At 41.9% G+C, this 17,442-nt stretch overlaps 2 protein-coding genes across 14 annotated transcripts in view; one reads left to right on the top strand and one right to left on the bottom strand.

The window, feature by feature from the left end:
• LOC119697024 (tRNA selenocysteine 1-associated protein 1-like) lies at positions 1-13,367 on the bottom strand. 9 transcript variants are annotated; one of them, XM_038127051.1, is made up of 11 exons: positions 12,619-12,756; positions 11,596-11,757; positions 10,087-10,167; positions 8,987-9,063; positions 8,757-8,890; positions 8,047-8,178; positions 7,042-7,161; positions 4,743-4,938; positions 4,163-4,208; positions 3,424-3,592; positions 1-315 (listed from the first exon to the last, which is right to left on the bottom strand). In XM_038127051.1, the coding sequence occupies exons 4-10, from the start codon at positions 9,014-9,016 to the stop codon at positions 3,456-3,458; spliced, it is 795 nt and encodes a 264-aa protein (XP_037982979.1). In that variant the 5' UTR covers positions 9,017-9,063; positions 10,087-10,167; positions 11,596-11,757; positions 12,619-12,756; the 3' UTR covers positions 1-315; positions 3,424-3,455. The 9 variants fall into 9 exon arrangements, with proteins under 9 accessions (XP_037982979.1, XP_037982976.1, XP_037982977.1 ...); XM_038127048.1 differs by lacking the exon at positions 12,619-12,756 and adding an exon at positions 13,172-13,367 and having other exon boundaries at positions 1-3,592; XM_038127049.1 differs by lacking the exon at positions 12,619-12,756 and adding an exon at positions 12,769-12,865 and having other exon boundaries at positions 1-3,592.
• Positions 12,615-17,442, top strand: part of PAK1IP1 (PAK1 interacting protein 1) — an 11,565-nt gene continuing 6,737 nt past the window's right edge. For 4 of the 5 annotated variants that reach the window (XR_005255700.1, XM_038127045.1, XM_038127043.1 and 1 more), the window contains exons 1-5: positions 12,615-12,958; positions 14,320-14,482; positions 16,345-16,465; positions 16,556-16,630; positions 17,248-17,300. Coding sequence is in view for 4 of the 5 variants with exons in the window: in XM_038127045.1 (XP_037982973.1) it covers positions 12,896-12,958; positions 14,320-14,482; positions 16,345-16,465; positions 16,556-16,630; positions 17,248-17,300 (475 nt within the window). In the remaining variant the exon portion in view is untranslated. Of the gene's footprint in view, positions 12,959-13,429; positions 13,585-14,319; positions 14,483-16,344; positions 16,466-16,555; positions 16,631-17,247; positions 17,301-17,442 lie in introns of those variants that run through there. The other variant, XM_038127046.1, reaches the window with a different exon arrangement.

The raw sequence follows: 17,442 nt of genomic DNA on the forward strand, positions 1-17,442 counted from the left end.
CATTTGCTCTGTAAATTCAAGTGCTGCTTTATTTACTTATTTTACCTATTTAGAACAATTTCCATATGGTAACATACTTTTAAAGAAAGTCATGACTCAGAAATACTTGTTGATGTAGTCAAACAACGTCTATTGACATGAGTCACTGAAGTTAAATAAATGTCATTAAAAATGAGACAAAACAAAAGGCAAATATATATATATCTCCAGCAGAATGATAGTGATCATCACCATTTGATCAATCTTCCCTGTGAGTTATATCTGCAAGTTACTTTGAGGTAGCACTAGAAAGAAGCTGTTGGTCCAAGAGCATTCCTGCAAAAAGAAACATTCACGGCTTAAGTACCATTTAACCTTTTTGAACACTTTTCAGTCTTCACTGGTTTTTAGCCTGTTTTTTTTTTTTCTCCCTGTTCACTGACTGCAGGATCATTAGCCCCTCAAACCATGGTACTAAAGCTTTTCTGTTCAGAGAAGTGGAAAACAAAAACATTACTCTTCAAGAAATAAGTGGGTTTTAGGTAAAGGCACTATCTATCACAGCTAGGTACAATGAAGAGTTTATAAAACCAATACTAAGATATTATTCAAAAAAAACCCCTTGATCAGACTTTAAAAATTCCACATTTCATCTGCATAAAACAGACAAAACACAACCAAAGTGAAATAGTGTGGTGTTGAAAAGATTGCTCCCAATACTTTTTTTTTTTTACATTTCTACTGAAATCAGCTCTTTGTAGAACTGAGAGCAGGCATCTGTATGATGGACATGTTCAGGTCTTTGTGTAAGCTTGCTAATTCAGGCAGTAGTTGGACCAACGCTGGAAGTTTCCTCAGTTAAAAGTCTCAGCAATGAATGCCAGCAGATCTGATGCACTCACTTTTTCCCAAATTTGTGCTTACACCAATACAGCAGCTTTTTCAGTGTGCATTTACAGTAAAGAATGTGTGCTGCACACAGTATCTTGATCCCATATATGCACTCCTAACTGGTAAGCAGTATAGACTAGAAAGGCTCAGGAGACAGAAAACAAAGAGACCTATTTAAAACAGTATCACACAGGCTGCAACCAGCAGACTCCCCCCTTCACCTCACTTTTCTTCTATGCTGACTAAAGAAAATATATTCCCCAAAATTTCTCAAGTTTGCACAACTAATGGCCCAAACTACCTCTTTCACTACATTTCATAAACAGTGTTTTCACTATATGGGTACTTTACAGCCCAGTACAGAAGGTGCATGTCAGAAAACAGTCTCTAATGCAGAGTGTGGAGACCTTGCTAAGATGTAAAATCTGCATAAATATAGTGACTACAGACTCTGAAGTTTATGTGCTGTGGTGATACAGTGCTGATCAAAGTGAAATCACACAACTACATGGGCTCCTTATTACGTAATTCACAAATGGATCAACCTCCTAAAAGCTAAAAATCAGTGGATACTCAATAGTTTTATACCAAGCCAACATGCACCCTTAGTATTGGTAACACAATGAAAGGTTTCCACAAATTACTTACTGCAAGTAAAGTATGGTGTTAGGTAACGCTATGCAAAGCGGGAAGCTTCCAGGTCTCTGCCTGGGTTATAATCTTCCAGCTTGTGATGTCGGTGCTTGCTAGATACAAAATCCTTTGCCTAGCAACCAGTTTGTACTACCAAGCTCAGGCACCACAACTGTGCACTACAACTGAAGTGACATCAAATCCAGCATGGTTTTGAAAGTTTAACACTCCCACATCCAAATTCAAGGGGCCTGCATCTATCTTGAGTTTCCTCCCTTCTACAATCCTGTTAAACAATTCTATACAGACACACAATTCCCTTCCCCATCCAGATTCTCTTTGCTTCATTTATTCCACTTTCTGTCACATTCCCATTATTTCTCTCTCTACTGTGACTCTCCAAAGACTGACCAGCTCACACCAGGGAAACATTCATGTACAAAATCCCAGTTTTCAGCCACTTTGCAACTAGCTCTCTCCAAAGCAGGAAAACATTCTAGGACTGTGATAGTAATCTCGCTGCCTAAATAAACAGCTTTTGTTTTCTCTCTTTCTACATATGCAATGCACAAAATTCAGGAAGAATGAAGTTCCTATATCACATCAAAAGTCCTTTCTAGTTTAGAGCATCTGTATTTCATGGATGGGACTTAAAAAAAAGTCCCAGCTGAAATTAAACAGTGCAAAGAGGGAGATTCTGGTGAGCAGGTAGAAGGGACCTGCTGTGCCAAGTCATCACTCTGCAATGCAGTACTAGTTTCACATTTAAGAACAGCATATGGGTTATGACCACCACTTCAATGTAATGAAGTCATTAAAGAAAAAAAAAACCTGCCATCCTAGCAATTATGGTTTAGACTGCCCCCAAAACACACATCAGTACCAAAAAGCCTTGAGTAGCTTTAGTAGCTTTCACATATATTAGCTATATGATAATTTATACCTTTTTCTCTTCAAAAAGTATTCTTTTGTTTCCAGCCTGAATTTCTTTCATTGTGTACATTAAGTAGTAACAGGAATTTAGGACCCTATGACTAGAAAATATTTTATACCCTTTCAGATAATAATAATTTAGAGGAAGCCACTCAGAAGTTGCTATCTTAAAGCAGAACTTTCTTCATTGCCATCTCCCCTAACCTCTTTTGACTTGAATACTGAGAACTGTCATCCTAAAATGTTTTAAACCTCATCACTATGAAACATCTGAGCATGAAGACTGAACAAATAACAGATGTTTAGGATAGGGTGCAACTTAGTTGAAGATGATACTGGAATACTTTAATTCCTGATGGGTTTTTCTTCCTTCTTTAAACCACAGGGTTTCTCCAAGGATTTTTAAGTGTAAGAACAGGTATTATATTACAGTTTCTTTGCTGTAAAAGGTCAGATAAGAAGACTAACAACAAGAGCAGAAATAAAATTATCAGTAGGTATCATCCTTAGTCTTTGGAATGTTTGCAGCTACAGCAGCTCCAAGTTTACTCTTCTGTATGTTAAAACTGTACAGGATGTTAAGATTAAGAGCTTGTAAGATTGCCTAGGCATACTAGGAAGTATGTGAGAGTTAGTTCTTGCTAGTGCTGATGCCCATACCAAAGACAAGTGAAATACACCTACTGCCTCCAGCTAAACTCCACAAGCCAGAAGGAGAAGGTGTTTCGCATATATAAGTAAAATCCCTTGCTGGCCAGTTTGCAGAAACAAAATTTTATTTACACAGGCAAGTCTATCTTTAGACCCCATTGAACTCTTTACATTTCTAGAATATTTACATGATTTCAAGATGCTCCAAGTGATGAACAAAACAAAACAAAAAGATTACAGAAACTGCCAAAAGCATAGCAAAAAAAAACCCCAACCTATCATTGTGCTTTAAAACTTATGATCTAGAGTAATGTAGAAGAAATGTAATTTTAGCACCTTGGTCATAACGGTCATGCTATATAAGACACTTAAATAGCAGAGGGGATGTCAGAAGTGACCGTATCCAGAGGTTGCCAGTGACAATTCATGAGGGCATCATAGAGTTCTTCACTTGTCTCCATAAATTGTCTGTTCATTTCATCAACATCCAAGTACAGCTGTGGATCTAAAAATAGAAGTCTGGTAAGTACCAAGTGTCAGAACTTGGGAGGCTTGCACACGAAAACCTGAAATAAATGCCTAATAAAGTTTATTTTAAGTAAATTTAATGATTTAACAAACTTAATACACCTAGTGAGATGTTTATTCACCTAGAATTTTAACAAAGCTAACAACTCCAGCTTCTTTTGGAATTAGTGTAGTCAAATGCTAGGACTGTACTGGCACTTCCACATCAAGCAGAGAGATTTTGGGATAGTTAAAATTTTTGGACACTATTACAAGATGTCTCTACTAATGAAATTAACATACAATAATCTTAACAGAGTCAATAGAAAGATATAGTACCTTCTCCAATAGACCATTCTAGACAGAGAATGAAGGCAAAGTTTCAAGAAGCCTACTGCAAAGCATTGTTGACAATGTCCCATGCTACTTGACACAGTGTACACTATTAGCTTTAAAATCCTACCTCATCTCAGCTATAACCCATTCTTTATGCAATAGTCACTGGCTTGTATTGTTAAAGGGCAGAAGTATGGCTAAATTCAAGCTGCAGAGATAGAATTACCATTACCTTCAGTTATTAGGTCATCATTGATTTCAGTCATAGCTGAAGCTTCCTAAAAAAAAAAGAGAATGTATTCATAGTCAGTTTCAGAAAGCATCACAAATCCGAAATAATTTTATGCTCCCAAATGTTCCCTTCCTCCCACAGCTGTAAAATAAGCAGGAGCAGGTGGCGTTTGTTGGGGAAGGGTTTCTTGTGGGGTGTTTGTTGCTTTTTAATGCTTTGGTTGGGTTTTTTTGAGAAAACCATAGCATAGTTCCACTTGAAATGCACTTTTGGAAGTTGTAAGATGATCATATCTAGGTCAGCCAGTTGATCAATTACAACTATTCTTTACTTTGCTTTAAGCAAAGTACATCAGAAAAACAGGATGACAAACACTGCAAAGAACTTGCTGTTAATATTATTGCATAAATATCTAATTCTACAGATGCACGCAAGTAGTTAAATCCAAAACATTGAACATAATCTTCAGACTTATCTGACTGCATGATTTCACTTTTAGGACTTTTTTGTTCTGATTTACACAATCCATGTGACTTGTTAATTGTGGGGTTTTTTTTAATTAACTGTGAAGTATCTTTACCTCAAAAACAGCTGGAGCCATAACAGCATCTCCTAAAGAGCAGTCTCCAACAGCTTGCATGCTATCATAGGGAGTATAGGAGCTGTAGTTGTAGTCAGCATAAGGATCGTAATTCCATTGTGAATAGTAGTTCTGATAATCTTGGTAATAATCATTATAGTTGTATGACTGGTACCGCTGGAATTCTGCTTTCAGTCTGAAACATGAGAAGATATATACAGTTAAGAGTTTGAGAACAACCAACTGTAAACCCAGTGCTGAAGTTAACAATTTCACACACTTCTAAATTTATGAGGTAACTTTCCTAAATAGTTGCAAAAGTCTTATGTCACAGCACAATACCTCATGTTTAGGAGAGCAAATGCTCACCTTCACCAATGCCAAAAGTAATTATTTCTAAGGATTAACCTGAGTTACATTTATCTGTATTCAGTTTGAATACTTTTAGTATTGTTTAAGCAACCTACTGGTAAAAAAATGATTCATCAAGATCAGAGACCTTTACCAAGCACTGCTTTTTAAAAGATACTTTAAATGCTTAATTCGTCCTTCCATCTTTTGTTTTGTTTACACAAAATCTTGTTTTTCCAGAAACAAGGGGTAAAAGTCAGATTATCTATTTCATAGGAGCACCTGACACTGCCTGTCAATTTATCATGTCTACCTTCACGTTCTCAAGTTTTGGTCCATGAACAGTTGCCAAAGCTTAGCTGCCAGGTCAAGTCAGCACTGCCATTATCCAGAATGAAGCCAAAGCAGCAGGAAAATTACAAAACTTATTAGTTATGAAGACCAAAGGGCCAGGTGATTAGTTTTCACTGTTTTCCCTCTCCTGAGCAGAATTTTCACAGGGTTAACTTCAAGTTGACTAATGACAAGTATCAACAAACAAGAATAGTCTGTTTAAAAATAGAGATAAACTACATGAAAAACATTGGGATAAATCAGCTACCCATTCCAAGAAATCCTCTATGCTTAGACATTTCCTCACTGATTCCACACAAGCAGACCTCCTATGTTTGCAGTGTCCAATGTCTCTTTATCTCCACTTTGCTACAGAAAATTCAGACTGGGGCTTTTTGCCAAGACCACAAACTGAAGGAGCTCAGAAACAATTTCCAATGTAAGTGACTTAATGACAAACTATTCTGATGGCTGGATTTTTGGATGCTGTGAGAGCATAGTACACAGCCATTCAGAAACAGGTGTAGATTAGAGGTGTGTATTTCAATACTTACACTACATTTCTGCTTAATCACTGTGAAGCTACACATACATTCTAATAAATAGGTATTTTATTGTCTTACTACTGTAGTAAATAAATGATGTTTCATAATGCCTCAGTCTTCTGCTTCCAATTTCTCTCCTACATCTACCTCTGTAGGAAAGAAATATCTAAAAATACTGCTGACATTCTTCTGGATAGCAGAAGTGAGGAAAACTTTTTTTGTGACTTCATTTTCAGAGCAAGTTAGTGAAAGCAAATCTGGACAGTGCTCTCTTGGATAAGGGCATTTCTGTTCCAAAGCAATGAGGCAACATTGGCTAAATTATCCAGGAAAGAGAAGCAGGAGCTGTTATTTTAAGCCTTCTAACAGAACACACAAGCTAACCTCATGAATATATACTGAAATTGTTTCATAGACAGTTCTATTTTTGTCTGTATTCTGGATCACAGTTTATCAAATTTGGTATCAAGTCTCTAACTGGATTGTCTTAAATAACTGACTGAGCTGGCAGAAAAAAAACCCTCTCAAACCAAATCAACTTTCAATTTCATACTGCCCTAGTCACTTGAGGAGCAAAGAGTAGTATTTTAAACAAACTGTTCAAGCAACATCTCCTTTGGCTTCTTCTCCTCTATATTCTGTATTTTTCCACTAAAGAGTTCCTTCCTCTGCCAGCCTACTTTAAAACCAACAACGTGCTACCTTGTCTAAGCCAAGGGGGAAGGCCTAGAAGAAGAGCTTTCTAGTATAAAAATAAACACTTGTTGTCCCCTCTACCTTCTTCATGCCCAAACATGAAACACTTACAAATACATTCAGCTTCACTACCGTAAGCATTAAGGCTGGTCACAACAGCAGCTAAGCCCAAGTTATACAATCTGGCTAGACTTAAGAGTTGGATTTCCCCAGCAATCCTCAAAGAGGCTGATGGAACCAGGCAGTCAAAGCAATGCTTCTTGATTTTGCATCCTGTACAGCCATTCTAGCAAAGGCCACAGTCTTTACAGAGGCAGAGCTAAAAGAATCCAATTATTTAGAATTACTTTATCAATGCACAACTCATTTGTTACCTTTTAGAAATTCCTATGCTCAGCCGGATTCGTTTTCCCCCCAGACCTGGTGCATTCTGGCAGTCTTGCAGTGCCCTCATCTGATCACCTTGCTCACCAAATCTGACAAAGGCATACCCTCTACAATTTTCAAAAGGGAGAAAACAAATTCTAGTATTCATAACGGTTACAAAGCCAATTAATTCAATTTCTGTCTTAATGAAAATAGTAGCTACTACAGCTTCTATTACCTAAGCAACCTCTCTGGCATGTGCGCATGCACAGAAGATGCTTTCACAAAATTAAAAACTTGGGCCAGAAGCAAAAAGCTTTGTTGATAGCATTAAGATGCAACTTGCTGAAAGCCAGCAAAACAATACATGTTAACTGCTATCTGTGTAAGTAACCAGATTATGTATTTCTGCACTTACAGCAGTTCAGTATATTCAGTGTATCAGTATTAACCCATTCCTACTGCTCTACCATTCTTTCTAAATTTGCTCTCTCAGATTTCCTTTTTTTTTTTTTAATTTCTTGAATTAGTCCATTACAGCCAGTGTTTTCTGAACAGCAAATTCACTTATCCCTGCTTTACTCTCTGCCTGGCCAGTGTAACTTCTGCTAAGCTTTATTTACTAATACCAGTATTTCCATCTCCCAACCCCCTAAGATTTGCTAGGCTTTACACTTTTCTTCCACATGTAAAAAGGGAATTATTTTGTTCTAAGTGGACACACTGCTGTAAGTAAGCACAGATGTCCATGCAGAGCTCTCCTTTCTCCCACCATCTAACTGCTTTCATGCAGATATGTATTTGGCTGAATTGAATCTTAACACATCAGTTAGCTAAAACTAACCATAAAGTTTCAGAACCCCAAGGATCTATGTTGTTAAAAAATAATGCCAGAGAATAATCTCTCTTCCTGCCTCTGAAGAAAATTCAAAACCAGTTCAAATGTAAGTTCTTATATATTAATTATAAAAACAAACATACTGACAGCATTAATACATTTTCACAGGCATTACCTGGAATATCCCAGCAGGTCTGTTGCTATTTTGCAGTCAATACATGAAGGGTACCTCTTTAGGAAATAGTCATAGAGCTGAAAATCATCTACTTCTGGAGTCAGCTCCCCAACAAATATTGAATAATCTGGTCTTTAAAAACATAAGAGAACCACCATTAAGTTTGAGAACAACACAGTACATGTCAGTATTAAAGTCCCTAACATAAAAGCAAGTAGTTATTACTGGACAAATAAGAAGACAAAATATGAAGAGTATTAACTTCAAAACTCTGCTAAGCACTGTGCAGAACTGCAATGCCACCACTCCAGCAAGTTCTTAATTTCTGAGTCCATTCTACCACTTTTGCAAACATTTCAATAAAGACTCAAATTTATCAAAGAATCTTTGTATAAGTTGGTTTCAGAAACTATTACTTGTTGTCTGAAAGGCAGGACACCCAAAAACACCAAGAAAAAATATGAAGTTACAGCCAGAATTAAAAAAGAGCTAAGACTATTTTGACACCACATCTCGAGTGATTTATGAGAGACAAACCAGGAAAAAAAATCTTCATTATTCAAATGGCAATACAATTCCATAAGCAATACTTAGTGTACAGGCATCAGGTGTGCCATTTCAGGATTTTTAAAATAATTTATGACATTCACTAGTCATTAGCAATTTAAACAGATTAAGGGTCAGAGCTGCTCCTTTCTAAAGGTCTTTACCTGGTTGTGTTAGTACTACTAGGGACAAACTCTATTCTTCCTGGTTTTATTTTGTTCTTTTTCTTCCGTTTCTTTTGGGGTGTTCTCCACCAGCTGTAGGCCTGGAGACATTCTCTTTTTTTTGCCATCAAGTCCTGTAGAGAGAAAAAAAATCACCTTTATAGTATTTAGCCTCATTTACATTCCTCCCTCCCACTCCCCATCACCACAGGTGATTTCCCCATATTCACCTTGCCCTTGAAAGAAGCCTGGGGTCCCATTTCTCCCTCCGCCTCCCATGAGGGAAAGCAGCCTCTGGGGAAAACGCCTGGCAAAAATAACAGAGCCAAAGGATTGTATGAACAGCCATATTCCCCTGACTTGTCAAGCTGGCTAAAGGATTGACAGCTTCCTCTGGGAATCAGGGACAAACCAGATAGCCTTTTGATGCTGGCCAATCCTAAATGTTAATTAGCTTCAGGACTGGACTGTGTTCCACTTGAGCTCCAGGATGCAAAAAACCCTGCCGCAGCACAATCTGCACGATGAAGAGGCAGGGAACTTGTCATTCTTGCCTAGAAAGAATCTCCACTGTCCCTATCTCCCCTCACCTAGGAATCCTTCTTTGAGATGCCTCTCCTCACTACCCAGCAGTGAGTCACTCTCCCAGGCCAGGAACAACAACAAGAGGCCGATTAATGGAATTTAAGGAGAAAGCAGACCAGGAACAGGCACTAGATCACCTGAGGGAAAACTCAAACCCAGATGCAAGGCCAGTAGAAAGAGGCATAAAAAGTGCCTCTCAGGGAATTTAAAAAAAAAAAAAAAAAAAAAGAAAAATTAAGAAAAATGGAAAAAAACCACAAAACACTGAAACCCCAAAAACCACAGCTCAAAAAGGAAGTGAATGGGGCAACTACACAAAAGAGAAGGGGAAACAGCCTTGTTAACACCGGTTGCCTCCCTCATTGAAGAACAAGGACTTCCAAAAATAAGAACGATGTTCCACGGCATTTACTTACGCAGGCTTTAATGTTCTTCCTCTATAACATCTCCACATGTATCTTATACCGAGAGTGTTACGCGCAAGGTCCTTCAGAAGAACTCGCGCTCAAATAATGCAAACTGCAAAGCTTAATGTAATGCCCCCCAACCTGCTTGAGTCGACACAATTAAGTGTCCTGAGGACAGCCACCAATTACCACATTGCCAGAAGAAATCTTAGGACTAAAAGAGCATCCAACTCAGAGCAAGCTAGCTATGTCAGCTTTACATTTTTTAGGAATTCTGAGTATGGTTCTGGAATCCACTTAGGCACTGCATGCCTGTATTTCTGACTAAATGATCTTACCTGGCTTGCCATGGTTCAAACTGTCGTCTGTCTTTCTCGAACAGTAAAATCGCACAGGTTCGATTTATTACCCTCCTTCAGCTGAAAAAAAAGTGGAGGAGAAAAAGAAGATGAAGGATTTTATCCTCAATATTAATTACTTTCAAATATGTTCACCCCATCATATGCTTTAATGTTATTAATTCAGAACTTATAAGATTATGGTCTGACTTGTCACTGCTAAAACATTGGCAATAAAAAGGATATATGGACAAGAGGATTATGATTAGACATAATCTTCACTGTCCTAAACTGTAACAGACCACAAAGTTTTCCCACTGTCCAAAGCACTAGAAAATTCTAGAGATCTTTTCAGTCCTTATACCTTATCCTTAATTCTGTCCTATACCTTATCCTTAATTCTGAAATACCTACATATAATAACCGAATAATCCAGAAGATTCTAAAAGAGTTAAAAGCAAGGCAAAAGATAGAGGTTTCAGCACGTTTTGTACAACCTCCCCAGTTTCCTCCTCTTTTAGCCAAATTTAAATTTACTTGTACCACAAACTATTCAGCTGAAAACAAGCAGTGGCACACTTCCTATATGCTAAAGGATATGAGAAATAAAAGCAGGATGAGAGCACAGCACAAGCAAACATGATTTTTCTCTGCACCTTTCCTCCTCCCTCTCACTTTCACCACATACACATTTCACTCATTACCATCAAAACCAAAACCAGCAAATAACATTTCACTGCCATCACTAAACCAGGGGACACACTTTCCTGAAGAGCTATGTATCTTTGTTGATCCCAATAATCCTTTCTTTAGGCTTTTTCCCCTAGTCATCCAACAAATATAAATCAGTGCAAAAAGCAACTTCATTTGCAAAATACGCTGCATTTACTTTCACACACAGGCGTTCTTCAGCCCTACCGATTTTTTACATCTGGTGTAACTCCTGTGCAGACACTTGATGGCCGAAGTTCTAGTTCCCATTGCCACGCAAGCATTTATGTAATGTTTTAGATCTTGGCTGATCAAATCCACAGCCACATAATGCAATAAACACAGAGCATCTACAATGCCTTGAAGGCTTGCCTGCAGAATGGAGCAGTTCAGAGCACTCCTTCTGAAAATGGATTAGACTAACTTGACACAGGATTGCTCTAATTATGGTTTATGGCTTCCACGCATGGCGCTATTCAGAATAACTACGGACTTCATCCCCACAGCCATTGTGAAGCCAAGAAAAGAGTCAAATACAAACAGGCCCAAAATACTAGTAAGGTTTGTGTATGCTACACTGAGCACATGCTAACTGAAAGTAATTGTGTTCATTAGAAAGAATTAGCAGCAGCAAATTTTTCCTGTTAAGGGAGGTCACTATTAATGCAAATATCCACGCAACAATGTTCCTGTAACATTAGTTTTCAATAAAAAAGAACCATAAACACCTCCATGCTCTCAACACTGAAATACCAACTTTAGAACTCACAACTGTGCAGTAGCTTTTTTAAAACTTACCACTTTTCACTCGTGCAGACCTGATGGGAGATGGCACGCACGACAGAGCGCTCTTGTTGCAAGAGGCTATCAGGAGGCAACTGATAGCTTCTCGGTAGGTTATCACCAACTTTTACGCAAAACCGGTTTTGTATGCCTCCCTGGCCAATGTTCACCTTTTCACTAGAAAACAAGAACATTTTAAATGCAGTTAAAACAGCGTGTACTAATATCTTACATTTTTTTCATTTGCTTTAACTAGATCTATAGTCACGGGTAGCTTTCATTTAAGCAGTGAGGCAGCTTCAACTTCCAGAATTCAAACACATCTTTAATTGAATTACACACATACCCTAGCAGCTTTTTATTGTATTCCACTTTTTTGCACTACCGCGTTCATACGGGCAAAAAGGTGGGCAAAGCTGTTCACAGCCTGAATCGCCCGTGCAAACACTGCTCACGCAGGCAGCGGGCAATCGCCCCCCTTCCTTGGGCACTGATTTCGCTCACACGAGGCGCTGGGGCAGAGCACGGGGATGAGGGAGCCTCCCAGAGCCCTTGGGGACGGCGCGGTGACCCCGGCCGAGCCCAGGCCCGAGCCGTGACGCATTTCTCTAACCGAGCCACTCGGCACGACGGGAAGAGCCCGACCACAAGTGCGCCCCGCCCGGCCGCGGCCCTCCGCAGGCGGCCACACTGGCGCCGGGGCCGCGCTTCCTGCTTACTGTACTACGCGATAAGAAATCAAATAATCAAAAAATATAAAACAACCCGACGAAATAACAATAAAAGCCGGCGGAGCCCGGGGCTGGGGAGGGGCTGGTTCTCTGGTGCCTCGGCCCAAGCGCCGCCGGGGCCTCCTCGCCTCGCGCGCCCTGAGGGAGGCGGGGGCCCCGCGGCCCCGGGGAAGGAAAAGGGCCGAACATCCCGACCGAACCCACCCCGCCTCATTCCCGATAGATCGGCTCGCGCCCCTCTTCCCCGCTAGCAGCCCCCGATCCCGACCACCGCTCCCCCTCCCCCCGTCGCCATCCCGGCACTAACGCCTCTCGTCCTCCCCGCCGCCATCACCGCCAGCGCCGCTTCCGCCCCGCGAGGCCCCCCCTGCGCGGGCTGCCCCGCGCGCAGCCTGACCCCCCGCCGCCACCCGCGGCGCTTCCCGCTCCGCGGCGGCTCCCACAGGATTCTCCTCACCCCGCAGGGAGCGAGCGCTGCCGGGCGCCACGCACGGGGCCAGCGCGGAGCGGCGCAGGCGGCGCGGCGGACGGGCGGGCGGCGGAAGAGCCGGCGGGAGCCCCGGGGCGGCGCCGTGCGGTGGCGGATGGAGCTGGTGGCGGGGTGCTACGAGCAGGTGCTGCTGGGGTTCGCCACGCGGCCCGGCCAGGTAACGGGAGTGGCGGGAACGGGGGGGGGAGGGAAGAAGCACAGAACGGTCTGGGGTGGAAGGGACCTTGGAGACCATCACGTTCCAACCCCCTGCCACGGGAAGGGACACCTTCCACGAGACCAGCGTGTTCGGAGCCCCATGCAGCCCGGGGTCGAACGCCCCCCGGGAAATGCCCCGCCCGCCCCTCTGGAAGCGCGGCCCGGCACTCACCGTCTCGCCCGTCCGCAGCCGCGGTTCCGGTCGCCGCCGGGGTTCTTAAAGCGCCTTGCGGGGGCGGGGCGGCCTCTCCGCGGCCTCTGCCGCCAGACTCGGCCCCCTCGCTGGCCCGAAGGGCTCCCGGGCGCGGCGGAGCCTCCGGGGTGCGGGCAGCCACGCGGGTGCGGGGGCCGCGGTGCGAGGTCGCTCCTTCCGACGCGGTGCGGAGGATGGATGGGACGTGGGCTGGGGGTATGTGGAAGGCGTGTCTCCAGCCTGCCGTGATGGAAAACGAGAGAATCCGCCTTTCTTGCTCTTGGGATTTATCTCTGTGCAGAGACAGCTTCGTCTAAGCACGGCACTGATTACAAGGGGCGGTTTGCACACTTAAATCCTTTGGACTAATCTTCTAACAGCACATTAACTCAGTAAGATCCCATTATGCTTAGAGCTAAGTGTAATTCCTCCCCTGTACTCGTGAGGCCACACCTCGAGTGCTGAGTTCAGTTCTGGACCCGTCAAATCAGAAAAGATACTGAGATGCTGGAGCAAGTCCAGAGAAAGGCAGTGGAGCTGCTGAAGGGTCTGGAGCACAAGTCCAGTGAGGAGTGACTGAGGGAGCTGGGGTTGTTTAGTCTGGAGAAAAGGAGGCTCAGGGGGACCTTAACATTCTCTACAAATGCGTAAAAGGAGGCTCAGGGGGACATTATAATTCTCTACAATTGCGTGAAAGGAGGCTGTAGCTAGGTGAGGGTTGGCCTGTCCTCTGAGGCAGCTAGTGTCAGGGCAACAGGACATGGCCTCACACTGTGCCAGCAGACATTCAGGTTGGGCATTAGGAAGAATTTCTTGATAGCAAGGGTGATTAGACATTGGAATGCACTGCCCAGAGAGTTGGTGGAGTCACCATCCATGGAGGTGTTTAAGGAAAGCCTGGAGGTGGCACTCAGGGCCATGGTCTGGTTGACAGAGTGATGTTCAGTCATGGGTTGGACATGATGATCCCAGAGGACTTTTCCAACCCATTGGATTCTGTGGTTCTGATTTTTACATACATACTTTTTCGGCTTTTGCTTTCAAAAAATAAAATTACAGAACAATGAAGTGGAAGATTTCTATGGTAAGCTTGAGAAACACCTGTTTGTTTTGTATTTCATTTACAGTCCTGGACAGTCATCCCTGATTTTACGCATCATGCCCACACCGCCTCATTGTCAGCAGTAGCAGTGAATAACAGATATGTGGTCACTGGGAGCAGAGATGAGACAATCCAAATCTATGACATGAAAAAGAAGATTGAACATGGGGCGCTCCTACAGCACAATGGTAAGGGATCATTTCTTTGTAAAAAACCTTAATGATAAAAAATTGTAGCTGAAAAACTGGCCCTTGCTAGAAGAAGAGGACTGATTTCTTCTTTTCTAATAAGACTGTAGTAGTGGTGGTGTTACAGCCATGATGGTGTGATCATAAAAACAAGGTAAACTTTTGAGCATAGAAGGTAAAAACAGTTATTCTGGTATTAGCTCACAAATGCTGCTGGTGCTTTCAGTTATTTGTAGTTTAAACTGGTTAAGAAGTTATGAGCCACAATAGCTTATGTGCCATTTTTCTTCTATCAGGACGGTTTATCTAGACCATGCCTACTCCCAGCTACTGTCTTTCCCAGTGTTCTTGCCCTGTCACACGTGTACATGAACCACACAAAAGAGTTTGTGCGTGAGAGCAGGCTGCTGCTGCCAGAGGAGTTAACCTGGTACATTTCCCACTGTATGTGCTGCCTGAATTACAACTGCAAAGTACTTGATAGAGTCACAAAACAGTTTGGGTTGGAGAGGATCTTTTAAATGTCGTCTAGTCCAACCCCACTGCAGTGAGCAGGGGCATCTTCAACCAGATCAGGTTACACAGAACCCCATCCAATTTGGCCTTGAATGTTTCCAAGGACAGAGTATCAACCACATGTCTGGGCAGCTGTTCCAGTGTATCACTGCTGTCCTTGTAAAAACACTTCTTCCTTACATCTAATCTAAATTGACCCTCTTTAGTCTAAAACCATTACCTTGTCCTATCACAACAGGCCCTGCTAAAAGGTTTGTCCCTATCTTTCTTCTAAGCCCTCTTCGCATACTGAAAGGCCATAATAAGGTCTCCCTGCAGCCTCTTCCCTTCTGAACAATTCCAATTCTTTCAGCCTTTCCTTGCAGGAGAGGCGTTCCGTCTCTCTGGTCATCTTCATGGCCTGTCTCTGGACTTGCTTCAACAGGTCCACATCATTCTTATGCTGGGGACCTGTTGGAGCCGGATGCAGTGTTCCAAGTGGGGTCTCAGAAGAGCAGAGCAGAGGGGCAGAATCCCCTTCCTCAACCTGCTGCCCACGCTGCCTTCGATGTAGCTCAGGACACATTTGGCTTTCTGGGCTGGAAGCTCACATTTCTGGGTCATGTCCAGCCTCTCATCCCTCACCAAGCCTAAGTCCCTTTCAGCAGAGCCCTCAATCTGTCCGTCCCCCAGCCTGTGCTAATACCAGCTTGCACTGTGCTTTGTGGAACTTGGAGGTTCAAGCCCACTGCTCAAACTTGTTCAAGTCCCTCTGGATGGCATCCCATCCCTCACCACTCACAGAGTTTGGTGTCAGCTGTAAACTAGCTGATGATGCACCCTTTGTCTCTATCATTGGTACAGTCATCTGTTAATGGCTGTTGAGATAAATCTGTTTGGATCATTTGTAGCTCAGTATCGATTAACCAAAAAGATCCAGGAGCTAGACTGAGCATGGTAACTGCATTTAACTCGTGTATGATACATCTGGTGATTATGGGGAAGCAGCATGTGCAGTAAATTCAGCTGTGTGTCAGGAGCAGGACTTTGGCGTGGGAGCATTCCTGTCACCAATAGAAGCTCTGTGCCCCAGTGTTTGAGAACTGCTGTGACAGAGAACAGACAAGATGGAGTGCAGATGTATGTGGGTAAAGGGTGCCTAATAGAGCACATCAGCCTATCAAATATAGTAAGAAAGTTTGAGGGGTTTTTTTAAGAAATACTTAGGAAATAATTTAGATTTTCCCAAGGTTAGGGTAGTGGCTGACATGCCTTGATGGAAGAAGCTTTTCTGTTAAGTTGTACATTCTCTGTTAATTTGTGCAATAACTGTTTGGTGTGTACAACATTGTTAATTGTACTTCCAGGCACGATAACTTCTTTGGAGTTCTATGGGACTGCACATCTACTGAGTGGGGCTGAAGATGGACTCATTTGTATCTGGAACACAAAGAGATGGGAATGTCTGAAATCCATTAAGGCACATAAGTGAGTTTCTTAAATCTTCATATTCGCATACATTTTCATGTCTATTTTCCTTGTAAATAATACATGTGACTAATGTTTTGTTTTCTTCAGGGGACATGTGACATCTCTTTCTATTCATCCTTCTGGAAAATTAGCTTTGTCAGTCGGAACAGATAAAACATTAAGGTGAGTCAAAACTGATGAAGGAATGCTGAGAATCATAATTCAGTAACTCTTAATAAGGTGTTATAAGCAACAATTCCATGTTTGGACTAGGCCGTGCAACACTGATAAAACATATTTACTATCAAATGGTTCAAAGATCTATCTGTTTGTCTTTTGAAGTTCTAAGTGCCAGCTGTTCATACCGTCTTCTTGTGATCTCTGACTCTTCACAAGTCACATGTAGATGTATAAATATGTTTGCATTTTGGAACACAATTTGCTTAAACTTTGAAAAGTGCCAGGTTTTGTTTAGTGTGATTTTTCACTTGGAGTGTTTCCATGTTGCTGTAGATACCTGCTTTAGAGATATAAAATGCTATTTTAATAGCGCAAATTTCGACTGGCCTCCGTTTGGGCTCAGTACTGCAAATGGTGGTTAAGAAAATAAATAACACAAGTTCAACATTACAGCATGCAAGCAATATATGAACTCATCATTTTCTCTTGCATTAAGAAGGCAGAAAAATGCATAGAGAGGCTTAAAAGCTTCCTTTGAGTGCCTCATGACAGCAGATTGTATTTCAGTTTTGCTCTGCTGTTTTTAACCAGAATGCACATTGCCTGTTGTTGTGTTTCAGAACTTGGAATCTTGTTGAAGGACGATCAGCCTTCATCAAAAACCTGAAGCAAAGTGAGTTTATCAATCTAAATCCGCTAATTAAGTACAATTTGATAGTTTTATTTCTCGTGTAAGGATAAGGTGACTGAATTAATTAAGTCAGTTAATTGCAAACTTTCACAATGTCTTTTTTACATGTGCAGGCCAGCATATG

Source organism: Motacilla alba, chromosome 2, assembly GCF_015832195.1.
Source record: "Motacilla alba alba isolate MOTALB_02 chromosome 2, Motacilla_alba_V1.0_pri, whole genome shotgun sequence".
Classification (NCBI taxonomy): domain Eukaryota; kingdom Metazoa; phylum Chordata; class Aves; order Passeriformes; family Motacillidae; genus Motacilla; species Motacilla alba.